At 36.7% G+C, this 16,263-nt stretch overlaps 1 protein-coding gene across 8 annotated transcripts in view; it reads right to left on the minus strand.

Annotated features, from left to right (window-relative positions):
- The window catches only part of RAPGEF6 (Rap guanine nucleotide exchange factor 6), a 218,444-nt gene that overhangs the window by 26,831 nt on the left and 175,350 nt on the right, over nucleotides 1-16,263 (minus strand). For all 8 annotated transcript variants that reach the window (XM_055299339.2, XM_055299340.2, XM_055299343.2 and 5 more), the window contains 4 exons: nucleotides 11,855-12,095; nucleotides 9,495-9,878; nucleotides 3,616-3,827; nucleotides 865-988 (listed from right to left, as the gene is read on the minus strand). In XM_055299339.2, coding sequence (XP_055155314.1) covers nucleotides 865-988; nucleotides 3,616-3,827; nucleotides 9,495-9,878; nucleotides 11,855-12,095 — 961 coding nt within the window. The remainder of the gene's footprint in view (nucleotides 1-864; nucleotides 989-3,615; nucleotides 3,828-9,494; nucleotides 9,879-11,854; nucleotides 12,096-16,263) is intronic.

Here is a 16,263-nt window from a genome sequence, read left to right on the forward strand (position 1 = left end):
ATAAAAAATTAAAACCACAATGTCTTATTTACACCCTGAAAATTATAAAAATTACTAGGAATAGCTTAACAACATACTTTGTTTCAATTTTGTGTAAGCTGAGGAAGCCTTTGTTATTACATTAAAAATGAACCTTAAAAAGCATTCTTAAAATATCAGGTTAATACAGAACACAATAAAAATTTTCATTTTTAGTAAAGTATGATTAAATTTGCACTTTCTAAATTCTGTTCATTTGTATGTAATAAAAACTTATATACAAATGAAACAGTATAATTTGAGAAAAAGAAAAATGGTTTACAGGAATGAAGTATGAATTAAACAGAAACAGAACACTAAAAATATTCAGTAAAAATAAAAGACATAGTCAGACTAATACTTTACAAATTAGGTTAGAAACGAGATGAAAACAAGATGAGTATCAGCAATTTTCTTGTATTTGTTTGCTGATTTTTTTTTGAAGTAGAGACGGGGTTTCACCTTGTTAGCTAGGATGGTCTCGATCTCCTGACCTTGTGATCTGCCCGCCTCGGCCTCCCAAAGTGCTGGGATTACAGGCGTGAGCCACTGCGCCCGGCTTGCTGATGTTTTATAGAACAATAATACAGAACTATCCACATACAAATATTTGCAAATTATGTAAAAACTGCTCTGAGCTTCATTCAGTTTCTTAATATGTATAACGAAGGCTAATATCACCTACCTGTTATGGTTATTATAATAAATGATTACATGAAAAGGACATATAAAGCGGTTTGTACAGCACATATGGTAGAATAAATATGATCAATAAATGATAAATATTTTAATTACTATATCACCCTTGATACCACTCTAACACTTTTACGTATTTCAATGTCCTACCTCTGTCGAAACATCATAGCTGGGTCCATGTTAGCAGAAGTCATTCGAACAACTTGGCGGATTTCCTTGGAAATCATTCTTAACTTCTCAAAGTTTACTAAACCATCTACTTTGGAGTCATTTCCTATAGAATGAAAATAAATGTTTAAGTTCAAAATTAAATTATCTACATAAAAGTAGCAAAAGTCAAGCTGGTAATCTTGAGGGGCACAAAGAAGGACCTTCTTTATCACAGTGCCAATTTTGCTTTTAAGAACTGATATACCCATACATGGTTCAACCCTGCTCTTAGGGAATGAGCCACTAGGAACTGTGTTCCATATAGGAGTGATGGTTATGAATAAAGTCAAATGATAAACAGTGCATGGCTTCTAAAACCAGTTTCATGGGCTGGGGGCACAATGGCTCCCACCTGTAATCCCAGCACTCTGGAAGGCCTGGAAGGCCGAGGCAGGAGGATTGCCTGAGCTCAGGAGTTTGAGGCTGCAATGAGCCATGACTGTGTCACTACACTTCAGCCTGGGCAACAGAGCGAGATCTCAACTCAAAAAAATCCACAAAAAACAAAACAAAACAAAAATCCCAAACAAAGGGCAACCTGACTGTTGATAGCATTGTTTTTTCACACTTGTCTATAACATAGCATGACCCCATTTATCTCCTGAGGTAGACCCTGAGGTCTGTCAAAGTCCAAGGCCCTGAAGGCAAGACTGAGGAATATACGGTAAACAGCACATATATATTGGACACATGAATTGTTCAGGGTCTCAACACAAGCTGGAAACAAAGTAATCATGATGAATACTCTCAAGTTATATAAACATATTTCAAGGAACACGTCAGAAAAACATATTTGAAGCCTATAACATTTCCTTATGAAAAATGAGTGATAATGAAAGAAGAGGCAGTAAGACTACATAATTAGAACAACACTTCTGCTGAGATCAGAAAAGCTGGACAAAAGTACAAAAAAATGCAGAGAAGCAAGTTTAACACTTCCCAGTGCTTGCCCCTAGGTATATCTGATTTCAGAAAGGGATAATGAGCTGAAAAACCAAGTACACACACCCTGTCTTTTGAGGTAAAAGGAAAAGCAACTTAAGTCCTTGTAAACCTCCAATGCTTGGTTGAAAATCTGAGGAGCTATATCCTGAGACCAAGGATAAACTGAATGTAGAGTGGGATAAAAGTCTGTCGTTAAATTACATCAAAATGGATTAAAGTGATTTTGGAATTCTAGCACCCCTAACTGCCTGCCAGAAGCAAACTTTAATCCTCTCTGGAGATATGGAACATCATTCAAAAAGCGAGATTATTTCTGTAATCTCACTTTTCAATAATAACCAGGCACATTAGGAGAAAACGTAACATGACAGAAATGAAAGAGAAAAAAAGAGAAAACAGAGTAAGACCCAAAGGGGATCCAGATTATGGAATTATTAGAGGCAGACTTTAAAATAACTGTGTTGAATATGTTCAAAGATAAGAAAAAACAATGAGAACTCTGGAAAAGAACATTAAACTAAAAAAAGAAAAAGGAAACTGTAAAACAAACAAACAAAAATAATAACTGGAATTAGGAAATCAGTAATGAATTTACCAGAAGATGAGACATAGTTGAAGAGAGAATAAAAGATACAATTACTGAGAATTTTCCCAAACTGATGAAAAATATAAAACCATAGGTTTCAAGGTGTCCTATAAACACCGATCAGAATAAGAAACAAAAACAAAACCCCGCATTTAGTCATATTAAGCAAAACTAGAAAAAAATTAAGAAAAAACAAAATCCTAACAGCCAGTATCAAACAAAGGCAGATTACAGTCAAAGCAACAGCAAATAAAACTGTAAGCTAACTTCTCAACATTAACAGTGGAAGGCACAGAACAACGGAATGTCATTTCAAAGTGTTCAAAGAAGATAGCTGCCAACCAAAAATCCTCTGAAAATGAAGTAAAGGCATTTTCAGATAAACAAAAATTAAGAGATATTCATCACCAGCAAACCTTCACTTAAGGAGAATACTAAACAGTGTTCTCTAAGGCCAAAAAACTATGCCCAGCAATATGGAAGCTCTGAAATGCAAGAAGGAATAAAAAATAGTAGTAACAACAACAAAAGTAAATATACAGGCAAGGTTAAATACTGACTTTATTAAGCAACAATATCTTGTGTTAAAAGCACAGCAACAACTGCATGAAAATCAGGAGATGAGCAAATGGAATTGTTTTTTATTTGTGAGACAGAGTCTCGCTCTGTCACCCAGGCTGGAGCACAGTGGCGCCATCTCAGCTCACTGTAAGCTCTGCCTCCCAGGCTCCTTCTCCTGCCTCAGCCTCCCAAGTAGCTAGGACTACAGGCGCCCGCCACCACGCCCGGCTAATTTTTTGTATTTTTAGTAGAGACGAGTTTCACCGTGTTAGCCAGGATGGCCTTGATCTCCTGACCTCATGATCCACCTGCCTAGGCCTCCCAAAGTGCTGGGATTACAGGCGTGAGCCACCGTGTCCGGCCAAGCAAATGGAATTTAAGTGGTCTAAGTTCTTTGCATTATCTGACACAGAAAAAAGTACTAATAATTAAACTAGTTAACAAATATGTATGGTATGACATCTAATTCAACACTAGAAAAACAGTAAAATAGTGTATAGTTACCAAGTTAATAGAATAGGAAATATACCATACACAAAAATCAATTCAGGGAGACTTTAGATAAACCATATGGTAAAACATCAATAATGTTTTCATACCTTCATGTAGAAATGTCATATCTTTCTTGACAACAGGGAAGAGTGGAATAATTGGAGGCTGCATACTTTGACTACTAAGAATATTTCTATACTTTGCCATGTTTCTAGACGGATCAAAAATGTCTTGTAGATCTTGAAGATGTTTCTCGTATTTGCTTGGTAACTTTTCCCAAGTACCTCTGAGTCTTGCTACAGATGCCAGGTTCAAGCCACTGCCAAAGATGAGAATAGAAACATTAAAAAGAAACTTGGGGGAAGGGGTGGACTCAGGTCAGCATATACACCATTTTCTCTAATAAAACTAAAAATAAGCAGGGACATATTTTAACACATTGAAATAAACTGAGAAAAACTGAGAAAAAAATAAGAGACTCCCTAATCTTACAACAAGAACTTCTTTCAAACTATAATGCTTGCCTATAGTTGTATACCTACATAGCATTTATTTTAGTTTCATTTAAGTGACAGAATAATTCTACAAAATAGACACTTAACTTAAAAAAAACTTCAAGCATCACAATGTTGCTTGTTTTACTTAGAAATAACTTTATGGAGACATTACCTATTTTAAAGCTGTTTAAGTAATGCTGAGAACAACTGTTAAATAATAACTGGGGCTAATTCTACACCTTAGGAAGCCTTTTTTTCCCGCGATTTTGTTCACTCACATCCCTGATTCCAATACATCCATATTCCTAGGTTCTAATCCTGTTCACTAAGCCTCCAGATATTCAATGTCTCCCTTCCACAGGATTTTAAATAGGCACAGATATTCCCTAACTTGAAAACATAATTCATGCCAATTAGGCTCCAAGTCTTTATGAATCCTTTACCTCTACAGTACCATCACATAGGTAGGTTGCCAAATGAATAGTGTATATACAATGCCTCAATTTTCTTATCAGCAAATCCTGTTTCTCAGCCATCTGACTTTTACCCACACCACTGTGTTTAAAATCTTCTCCTGATTTCTGACTTTAAGGCATGGAGTTAGGTATCTTTGTTCCCTTTTGCTTCTCAGAAATTTCCCCAAACCACTATAAGAAGGATGAGTAACCAATACAAATTTCATATCCACCAAAACTAAGAGATAAAAAACTCCTAAACACACTAGAAAGGTTGTCAAAAAATAGTCAAGGTCAAACAGGAGTAAGCAAATCTGATGAAAAATAATGTCTGTAGCTGAAGATATCAATGAAAGCTGACAACAGTTCTCCAAAGCAGAACTCTTTCTGCCCTCAGAGTAAAAACAACAATCCTTTATTTTATTTATTTATTTGAGACAGAGTCTTGCTCTGTTGCCCAGGCTGGAGTGCGGTGGTGCGATCTCAGCTCACTGCAACCTCTGCCTCCCAGCATCAAGTGATTCTTGTGCATCAGCCTCCTGAGTAGCTGGGATTACAGGAATTACAGGTGTGTACCACAATGCCTGGCTAATTTTTATATTTTTAGTACAGACAGGGTTTCACCATGTTGGCCGGGCTGGTCTTGAACTCCTGAGCTCAAGTAATCTGCCTGCCTTGGCTTCCCAAAGTGCTGAGATTACAGGCATGAGCCACCATGCCCAGCCAACAATCCTTTATTTGGCACAGCACACAGTGATACACCTTGGTACAAATCTGTTTGAGACAGGAGAGAAGGGAGAAACTCTGAGTTGTAAGCAGCCCTAATGCTGCCACAATCTCCATTTACTAAGAAAAAGTAAAGGATAAAACAATTCACATACAAGGCTAACTCCTGCTACCATGGAATACTGCTGCACAGATCCACTTACATGCAGATTTTTTTCAATAAATTCAGTCACCCCTCCGTATCTGAGTGTTCCACATTCACAACCAAATGTGGATCAAAAATACAGTTTCCTTGGATGTGAAACCTGCTAATGCTGACTTTATGTATCCACAAGTTCCTCATGGTCAACTGCAGGACTTGAGTATGTGAGGATTTTGCTATCTGTGAAGAGCCATGGAACGAATGCCCCACAGATACTGAGGGACAACAGTATCATTTCATATGAAGCACCAGCAGATGAAAACAGACAAAATAGAGAAATAGCTATTAATAAATGGAGAGACGTAAAGTTATCATGAGTTGAAGAAAATTAGATTGTCTAACTCAAAACTCCCAAAATAGTAACTGAAAATTATTAGAAGCATGAAGAATGCAGTAAGGTACTAGGTACAACACTGATATTCATAAGCATTAGAATACTTGGGCAGAAACCATTAGAAAACTTAAGGATCCCATTCATAATATAAGGATCCCATTCACAACAGCAGTAAAAGATATTAAACATTCAAACAAATGTTCAAGATTTACATGAACACCACTATAAAAATTGCTATGGTTTGGTTCTGTGTCCCCACCCACATTTCATGTGGAATTGTAATCCCCACATGTCAGGGGAAGGACGCAGTGGGAGGTGACTGGGTCATGGGGGCAGATTTCCCCTACGCTGTTCTCATGATAATCAGTGAGTTCTCAAGAGATCTGATGGTTTAAAAGTGTGGCACTTTCCCCCTCGCTCGCTCTCTCTGCTGCCATGTAAGACACGCCATGTTTGCCCTTCGCCTTCTACCATGATAGTAAGTTTCTTGAGGCCTCCCCAGACATGGGGAACTGTGAATCAATTAAACCTCTTTTCTTTATAAATTACACCGTCTCAGGTATTTCTATATAGCAGTGTGAAAACAGACTAATAAAACAACTCCACAGAGGAAATAAAAGAAAACTGAAACAAGTGGAGTAAGTGTTCTTGGATGGCAAGAGCCATTGTTACAAAGCTATCAAATGTCCACTAAAGTAATATAGGTATTTAATGTAATCTCAATGAAAACATCAACAAAACTTTTTTTTTTTTTTTTTGAGACGGAGTCTTGCTCTGTCACCCAGGCTGGAGTGCAGTGGCGTGATCTCGGCTCACTGCAGCCTCCACCTCCTGGGTTCAAGTGATTCTCCTGCCTCAGCCTCCTGAGTAGCTGGGATTACAGGCATGTGCCACCACACCTGGCTAATTTTTTTGTATTTTTAGTAGAGATGGGGTTTCACCACGTTGGTCAGGCTGGTCTAGAACTCCTGAACTTGTGAGCCACCTGCATTGGCCTTGGCCTCCAAAGTGCCAGGATCACAGGCGTAAGCCACCGTGCCCGGACATCAACAAAACTTTTTAAAAGAACTACATAAATTGATTCTAAAGCTAATAGGAAACAAATAAACATGCCAGAAATAGCCAAAGAAAAGTATGAAGAGAGTCATGAGGGGTCTGACTAGCCCTACCAGACCTTAAAACCTATTTTACCACTTCAGCAATTAAAACAGTAAATAAATAGACAAATCAATGAAGCAAAGAGTGCAGACATAAACCCAAATATGTATTAGATTTCAGTACATAATAGATGGCATTGCATATTTTAGAAAAAAAGATTGATTAATGATGTTGGGCGAATAAGTCATTTGGGACAAAGAAAGATATATTTCCTTATCTCACTGTTTACATAAAAATGAATTCAAGATTAATAAAAAATTTTGTCTAGGGTGTTCTAAGAGCTCTCAATGTATTAGCTCATTGAATACTCTTAACCCTATGAGGTAGGAACTACCAGGATTTCCCATTTGACAAATGAGGAAACTCAGTTCACATAGTCAACAAGTGCCAACACTGGATTCAAACCTAGGCAATTCTTTGTTCTTAACCAACCACAAAACGCAGCAACTCCAGGAGGAAAAAAAAAAATACATCTACATAAAAATAAAAAAATTTCTACATGGCAAAAATAAACACCACACACTGTTTTAAACAGCCAAAGGCTGGAAATTTAGAAATATCCGTAATGTGCACTCCATAATACAAAGGAGTACTTTGTAGTTGTTTAAAAAAAAAGAGACAACTGTATAAGAACTGATTTTAAATAATCTCCAAGATAAATTAAAAAAATAAGCCAAGGTGGTTTTAAATATATATTTATATGCTTGCTATATGCATATAGTATTTCTTGAATGAAAAAAGGTAACTATCTCTGGGGAGAGGAATTTGGTTGGATTAGGGACTGAGTGAGAGAGTTTCACTGTGTACTCTTTTAGTATCTTTAAAGTTTTTTCCACGTACATGTCACGTCTATTCAAAAAGTTAAAATTATTTTATAATTATAAAAAGTTGTTAATTATAGCCAGAACGGAATGATTCACCTTTGTCATCTCTGCTGAAAAGAGTATATTCTTTGATCTACCTGAATATGAAGCAATTATCTTAAAAAGAATACAAAAGAAAATGATCTTTACATGAGCTATGAAAATGTGCAGAACAAACATTCTTTGCAACAAAACAAATCTCTTAACCAAACAAAGCCTCTTAACCAAATCTCAGCCCTTTCCTATCCACCCCCTTCTTTTGGCTACTGTCCATCACATCTTCTCTCAAATCACTCTCTTTCATTGGCTTTAATGACACTATCATAACTGTGCTACTCTATTTCTTGTACTGATCCTCCATCTCTTTGGCTAGACTCTTTTTCTTTACCCTCACACTGAGTCATCATACTAAGGTATGGTTTTTAGACCTCTACCACTTTCTTTCTACCCTCTTTTTTATACAGAGATCTATTCTCTCAGTGTCAATCAATTTTCTTCACAGTGGACTCTAAAACTGAGCCCATAATTTTCAAATTCTTTACTTGATGCTTCCTTTCCAAACAGGTTCAATTTCTAGCCTTCCAAGTGTTTATCAGTGGCATCTTTATTCCCCTGTTTTAGACCTAGCTGTTTAAAAGCTGTGGTATAGGTGGTATTTTACAGATAAGAAAACCTATCTTCAGTCTTCCACTGACACACTGCTACTATATGGGAGAGGCAGGATTCAAATACAGGTGCAGCTGATTCTAAAGACCACTCTGTTAATCTCTATTCAATACTCCTAGAGTGTTCAGTTCAATTGTAGACACTGGTTAATTTAATAAAGGCACATCCTATTACCATGACAGAGTCATGATTAAAGAGTCCCTATAAAGATTCTACTTTTTAATCTTAATCTACATGAGGAATAGAAACAAATCATTATAAATTCTGTGGGGGATGTGTATAGGTAGGATTAGTTCAAGTGGAATTACGCTGTGATTTATAAGCACATCATGGCCTTAAAAATGGACCTAACTACAACTCCTCTCCCTTTTAAAATTAAACTTGTTTTAAGACGAATCCCTTTGTTGATCTACAGTGTGCTAAATAAAGGTCAGAAAATAAATTACCTACAATTAACTTCTCATAATAAGTGGGGAGAAGGGAGTGGGAGAGCTCACATAGTTATCTATACTTCCTGGGCTTACGAATGTCAAAGCATTTTTATTATTCTAATGGCCTAACTTGCTTGAGGAACACCACGTCCAGTGATACCTCATGTAGTGCCTGGCAAACAGGAAGAGCTTACCGAATGGTTGCCATTATTATTATCGATGTTGTTTCAAAATAGCAACTTCAGGTCAAAGTACTGATACCATACTGTGATCCTTCAGTGTCAAATCATAGTGAAGCAGGTACTTAAAAAAGCACAGTACGGAAGTCTAATGATAAAGACCAGCCACTGGGCACATATCCAAAGATGAAATAATCACTCAAGGCAGGCGGTTGGAGGTGAGGGGGGAGAAAGAAAAATTAGAAGGCAATCACCCACTTTCATTTACAAAAAAGAAGTAAAAGAAAGATGGAAGAAATAAAAATAGAAAAACGCAATACCACCAGAATGGAAAATACATTAAATCTAACAACACTTCAATAAAGGCATATTAATTGAACATTTCTTTTCATAGGCATTTAATACCTAAGTAGAAAATCAGCTTCATGTAATGACAAAACCATACAGACGTTTGTACCTATTTGTACCAACTTACCTTATTATTGCAAACATGGAATTGAAGTTCTTACATTCTCGACAATGAAGTGCAATTTTAATAAAATGCTTAATAATCTTCATTCGTTTGAGCTGATTTGCTTCAGTTAAAATTTCTGAGGCAACCCAGAATGTCTCTTGGTTTACAATGTCCTCAAACCTCTTCAAGTGAGTATTTCCTGTTTTGGAATTTAACTTAAAAAGGTCATCGATGTACTCAGTCGGCTCAATATTACGAAACAAATCAAAGTCCCTCATTGACAGCTGGGTGGCCACCTCAATGGTACTGAGCTGCAGCATGGATAGCTGGCTTTCCTTAACTAGTTCTTGAGCATCTTCATCTGAACATAAGGTTTCTGTTTCCATGTTATTTTTTAAGTAATACCTAAATGGAAAAATTTTTTTAAATAAATGTATTCATAAATATGATTAAATAAGAGCATTTTTCCTTTTTTGTTGTTGTAAAATATCATTTTACTGTTAATAACTTTTAGCCGAAAGTATTCATTTACAGATAAAATGAAAAATTAACATTTTAAATGAAAAGATTTTTGAGAAGTCTGTCTCTTATTCTACCAACCGGCATTTATTAAAGAGTAAAAATAATGTTGTTATGTCATGAACTTAATTATTTTATGAAACTATCTGTCAGATACTATTTTAGGTACTGGCCTTGCCCTCGTAAAGCTTTTATCTTACTGTTTTATCTGACAGAGGATTGGTACTATGTAAATATTTGTTTATGAACAGCATGAACTCTAATTAAGGCAAAATAAATTCCTGAATCAAGACAGTTAAAAATCTCTATTCAGAAGTTACTCCACTCATTTCCTTTTTAAATAAATTTCCAAGTGAAGCAAGAAGAATGAAATCTACAAAGGAGGGGAAACACTTCCACTAATGGTTTCTCCCTTGTTAAATACAAAACCTTATTCCAGCAAGTGGCACTTATCAGTTACCATACATTAAGACCAATATTTTGCTTTCTTCTCTTAAATCAACAATTCTACAGCACTTAAAAGCTAAGAGACAGGAAACATCTTGTGCAGGGATGTTACTAAGGAAAAGAGGTAATGTATCACATGCTTTTACTTCATTCTTTTCTAATAATCCAACTTGATTTAAGCCTAAGTTTGTATCCATCTATCCATCTATTTTTTACTGTCAAGAAACTCTTTTTTCTGCTTTTAGATTGTTCATATGCCTAAGACAATGCCATAAATAATAGTGCTGAAACTCATTATGCTATATATAACAATGGTTAACATTATAAGGTATGGTATACTTAGTAACTCATTTAATCTTACAACATTCCCATGAGGTATATTCTATTATTATGATCCTCATTTTATGGGTGAGGAAATTCAGGCAGAGAAGCTACATAACTTGCTCAAGGTCACATAGCATAGCCAGAGCTGGGATTTGAATGTGGGCAGTCTGAATCCAGGGTCTATGTTCTTAACCACTATGTACAGCCAGCAAAACAGAGTTAACTCATTCTCATTTCACAGCAACCATGGCATGCAGTCACTGTAAGCTTTCTAAGGATCTTGTTCTACATATGAAACTGGGTTACCAAAAAGATTATTCTCAGAGCGGTTGAGCGCGGTAGCTCATGCTCGTAATGCTAGCACTTTGGGAGGCTGAGGCAGGCAGATCACTTGAGGTAAGGAGTTTGAGACCAGCCCGGCCAACACGGTGAAACCTCGTCTCTACTAAAAATACAAAAATTAGCCAGGCATGGTGGCATGTGCCTGTAGCCCCAGCTACTCAGAAGGCTGAGGCAGGAGAACCGCTTGAACCTGGGAGGTGGAGGTTGCAGTGAGCTGAGATCACGCCACTGGACTCCAGCCTGGGTGACAGAGGGAGACTCCATCTCAAAAAAAAAAAAAAAAAAAAAAAAAAAAAAAAAGCCAGAGTAAGGAACAAATGTACTACAGAAACAATCTGGTTTATTAAATAATTTTCAGAACACATTTAAAATTTTTTAAAATTTTCCTGCATATTCATAAAAGGAAAACTACTTAGAAAAAGAACTGTGAAAACCATGGCTTCTTTTGCCAAAGTACATACTGGCCATATTAAAAACAAATTTATAAATTAGTAGATACAGTCATTCAGATATATATGAAGATTTGTATCATTCAGCTTCCTCTATAAAAAAAACAGGAACTAGACTGTATCAGTGGTTCTAAGAGTTTATTTTTAGCAGGAGTGATAAGATATTTTATCAAGCTGTCTTGCAGAGTGAATTCAGCAGCACTAAAACATGATGATGTTTCTACTTACAATATCTGTTTTAACAGGAAATCTTCAAAAGCACATCTACAAATAAGCACATCCACTAATAAGCTTATTCACCTTCCATTGAGTTGAATTCTATCAGCTAATTTGGAGAACTGATCTGGAAGTCTTCTCTGTTTTATGACACCCTCAGGGGTAACAGAAACTTCACAGAGAGAATATGTGTCGGATGCACCGGTCAAACCAAATTCATGAACAGCATGACAAACTACTTCTTTAGCTGTAGTGTCTTTACTGATGATAATGTAGCAACTTTGCTGATCCACTTTGAAAACTCTTATAACTTGATCAGGGATATCTACATAAATAGAAAGATATGCCTTGTTATTTTTTTTAAAAATTACTTTTAAACCCTTCACAAAGCAATGTGAAACACAGTGATCCCTCTGAACACTGAAATATACATTTCTATTTCACAATATTAACAGAAGTCACTATTGCATTATTGATAAATATATCCATTTTTTTTTTCAGATAACAAATCATTGATAGAAAAACCCAAAGACAAAACTTGGGCTCATACTATATATATGATTTGGAAGCCAGAATTTTTTCATTTAATATCTTATAAAACATTTTAATGCCATTATATTCTTCTACAAAACTATTTTTAATGAAGACATAGTACTCCATCATGTATATTTCATATATTTCAATTATCCAAACCCCTAATGACATTTAGATTGCTTATCACTTTCTGTTATTATAAATGACATTATGGTATGTCCCGTTACCCCCTGTCAAAAGTAAGTAAGCCTCTGCAGGCAATCTACTTCCTCAGTGAAAATTCTCAAAAACAGAATTGCTGACTTAGAAGGCATGCATACTCTTAAGGTTTTTGAAATATACTGCCAAACTGTACTCCAGAGAGGTTATAATATTTTATAATTCTAGAGTGTAAGGGAACAAATTTGGTCACATCCTTATAAAAAGTGTGTATTAATGTTTTGTTTTACTTTCCCATTTCATAAGCCCTATTCTTTTCCTCCCTCCAAAAATAATATCATTATTTTTTCATTTCTTTGGTTACTGGTAAGACTCAGTAACTGATAATGGTTTAATGAACCATTATTTCTTTTTAAAAATACTTTTTGGTATCCTTTATGTTTTTCTCCTACTGTATTGTAGTAGATAACACCACTTAGTCCAACTATGACGTGGAAAATGTTTAGTTTCTATATTTTATTTATTTTTAACACAGGAAAATTTTAAATGTTCACCTGGTGAAATCTTAGTCTTTGCCCTTGTGATTTCTGCTATTAGTAGAAAAATTCTAATTTGAGACAATGTTTATATGATAAGCACATGTAAATAATAATATTCTACCCCCCCTTGTTCTATCTTATTTCTTTTTGTCATTATAGAACTCTGGATCAATGTTCAACACGATAAGCTGATATTTAATATAATTAAATTTAAGTGAAACATGATTTTATAGCATGAACAAATGCTAAAAATTTTCCCTATGACAATAAATTACTGTTGCAAAAGTTTCCTTTTTAAAAAATTAGGAGTACAGGCTGGGTATGACTCACACCTGTAATCCCAGGACTTTCGGAGGCCAAGGCTGGAGGATCACTTGAGCCCAGGAGTTCGAGACCAGCCTGGATATACAGCAAGATCCCATCTCTACAAAAAATTTTTAAAAATTAGCTGGGTGTGGTGGCACATTCTTGTAGTTCTAGCTACTCGGGAGGTGGAAATGGGAGCATCATTTGAGCCTGGGAAGTTGAAGCTGCAGTGAGCTGAGATCATGCCACTGCACTCCACTCTGGGCAACACAGCAAGACCCAGTCTCATAAAGGAAAAAAACAAATTAGGGAATATATATTACTGTGGCTTTTTTGTATGTGTGTGATGACTGCAGTGGGGGCAGGGGGGAAGATTTTGGGGGCTCAAGTAATTAAACTGTTTGTCCAGCATCACCTTCTTGGCACTATGGACACTGTTAGCCTTTACAGGGGGGAAAAAAAAAAACAACAAATTACAAATTTATCTCGAAATGTCCCTGGTTAAAAGGGAGAAATGGAACAGATACAGATATGGCAGGAAATATTTTCATAAAATAAATTTTTTGGTCCTCTTGAGACTGAGGACCAAAAAAAAAAAAAAGACTTGCTCTCAGGACTGAAAGATTCAACTGCATATACATGAATGTAATTCCAGGGACAAGAGGTCTTAACCAAAGTATGCTGAATGTTCTGGGTCTTGTCAAGTTGAAAGTAGAATACTTCATCTACTCTGGTTCCTTCTGTAAGAAGGATGCATCAAACTCTCTTTCCTCAATGTATTAAGAAATCTGAGTCATCAAATGCATCTTGTTCAGATTTCATTCTGATGAGCCAATCCTTAGTGGGCTGCTGACATCATCAGATTTTTAAACCTACAAGGCTTAAGGTCAGACTGTTTCAAGATCCACCAAAATCAGACATAATTCTTGAAATGGTTTGGCTGTGTCCCCAACCAAATCTCATCTTGAATTGTAACTCCCACAATTCCCACATGTCATGGGAGGGAGCCAGTGGGAGGTAACTGAATCATGGGGGTGAGTCTTTCTCATGCTGTTCTCACAATAGTGAATAAGTCTCACGAGATCTGATGGTTTTAAACAGAGGAATTCCCTTGCACAAACTCTCTTTGCCTGCTGTCATCCAAGATGTGACTTGCTCCTCCTTGCTTTCTGCCATGACTGTGAGGTTTCCCCAGCCACGTGGAACCACGAGTGCCTTAAACCTCTTTCCTTTGTAAATTGCCCAGTCTTGGGTATGTCTTTATCGGCAGCATGAAAGCGGACTAATATACTTCTCTACCCTGTGCTAGAAGATTATTGCAAACAAATGGAAATTTCAATTTGCCAAGAGAAATATACTGAACAAACGGGTTTCCACTATCTTTTTAAGTCCATAAAAAAAGAAAAAACAATATACTGTTATTACCTGTACTGTTGCTACCCTCTTCATAAAACTAGGTCCTAGCCGTCCTGGGCTCTAGAATTGAATCATTTTACTAGATCTTTGGGGACTGAGCCTTAGCCAGTGGTACTGACTGACCTTGAGGGAATGGGGAGATGTTCTGATACCTTTTATTACTTTCTTCAGAGAAATTTATTCACAAAGGGTGGGAATTTGTACACATTTCATGTTCTCTTCCCTTGCTGCCAATATACTTTAACATCTGGGAAGGAGCACACAATTGTATATCTTGCTGCATAGTGTTAAAAAGTCATACTTTGCTAAAGTGATTTGTCCATTTGAAGGACAAATTGTTATATGATCACATAAGAGTGATTCAGGTATCACAAACAGGTGCCTTTAGAACAGATTCATAAATGGCAATATCTAAAGGGTACCCCTTAATCCAAACTCTGATGAATCTGCCAAGGTAACAAACGTCAACTTGGAAAAGCAATGGAGAGCCATCAGAGGAAAATCTTTCTCTGCGTTAATATTAATGACAGTGTAAACCTCTATTTTAGAATTGTTACATTATATTACATAATATTCTTTACAAACATGTTTCTGGTTAGTAGGAAAACCACATACATGCCAAGCACAATATTTGGCATGCAGCAGACACTCAAATGTTAATCACTTAGACGAATGGTCAACATGTTCGAATAAAGTTGAATCAAAAGGGAAAAAATGATTCCATCATTTCAAATTTTAGGCACAAAGCTAAAATGCACACAAAAATACAGTACAACTTTAAAGGCAAAACAGACATTTAAAAAGAATCTTGGAAGCCGAGGCAGTGGTTCATGCTTATAATTCTAGCACTGTAGGGGGCTGAGGTGGGCAGACCACTTGAGCCCAGGAGATCAAAACCGGCCTGGGGAACATGGAGAAGCCCTGCCTCCACAAAAATTACAAATACTATCTGGGTGTGGTGGTGTGTGCCTATAGGCCCAGCTACTCGGGAATTTGAGGTGGGAGGATCACTTGAGCCCAGGAGGTAGAGGCTGCAGTGAGCCGAGATCATACTACTGCAGTCCAGCCTGGGTGACAGAGTGAGGCTCTGTCAAAAAAAAATCTTGGGGTCGGGTGCAGTGGCTCATACCAGTAATCCCAGCACTTTGGGAGGCCGAGGTGGGCGGATCACGAGGTCAGGAGAATGAGACCATCCTGGCTAACACGGTGAAACCCCGTCTCTACTAAAAAAAAATACAAAAAAATTACCCAGGCGTGGTGGCGGGCATCTATAATCCCAGCTACTCGGGAGGCTGAGGCAGGAGAATGGTATGAATCCGGGAGGCAGAGCTTGCAGTGAGCCAAGATGGCGCCACTGCACTCCAGCCTGGGCGACAAAGTGAGACTCCGTCTCAAAAACAAAAATAGTTAATAATAATCTTGGACGATCAAGGTTCATATTTCATATTTAGAAATCTTATGTAATAGGTAGAAACCTCAGATATCTAGACTTTCAATCAGAGATGAAGTTTCTAGAGAGCTAACTTATAAATCTTACAG

This window comes from Symphalangus syndactylus, chromosome 11 (assembly GCF_028878055.3).
Source record: "Symphalangus syndactylus isolate Jambi chromosome 11, NHGRI_mSymSyn1-v2.1_pri, whole genome shotgun sequence".
NCBI classification, from domain to species: domain Eukaryota; kingdom Metazoa; phylum Chordata; class Mammalia; order Primates; family Hylobatidae; genus Symphalangus; species Symphalangus syndactylus.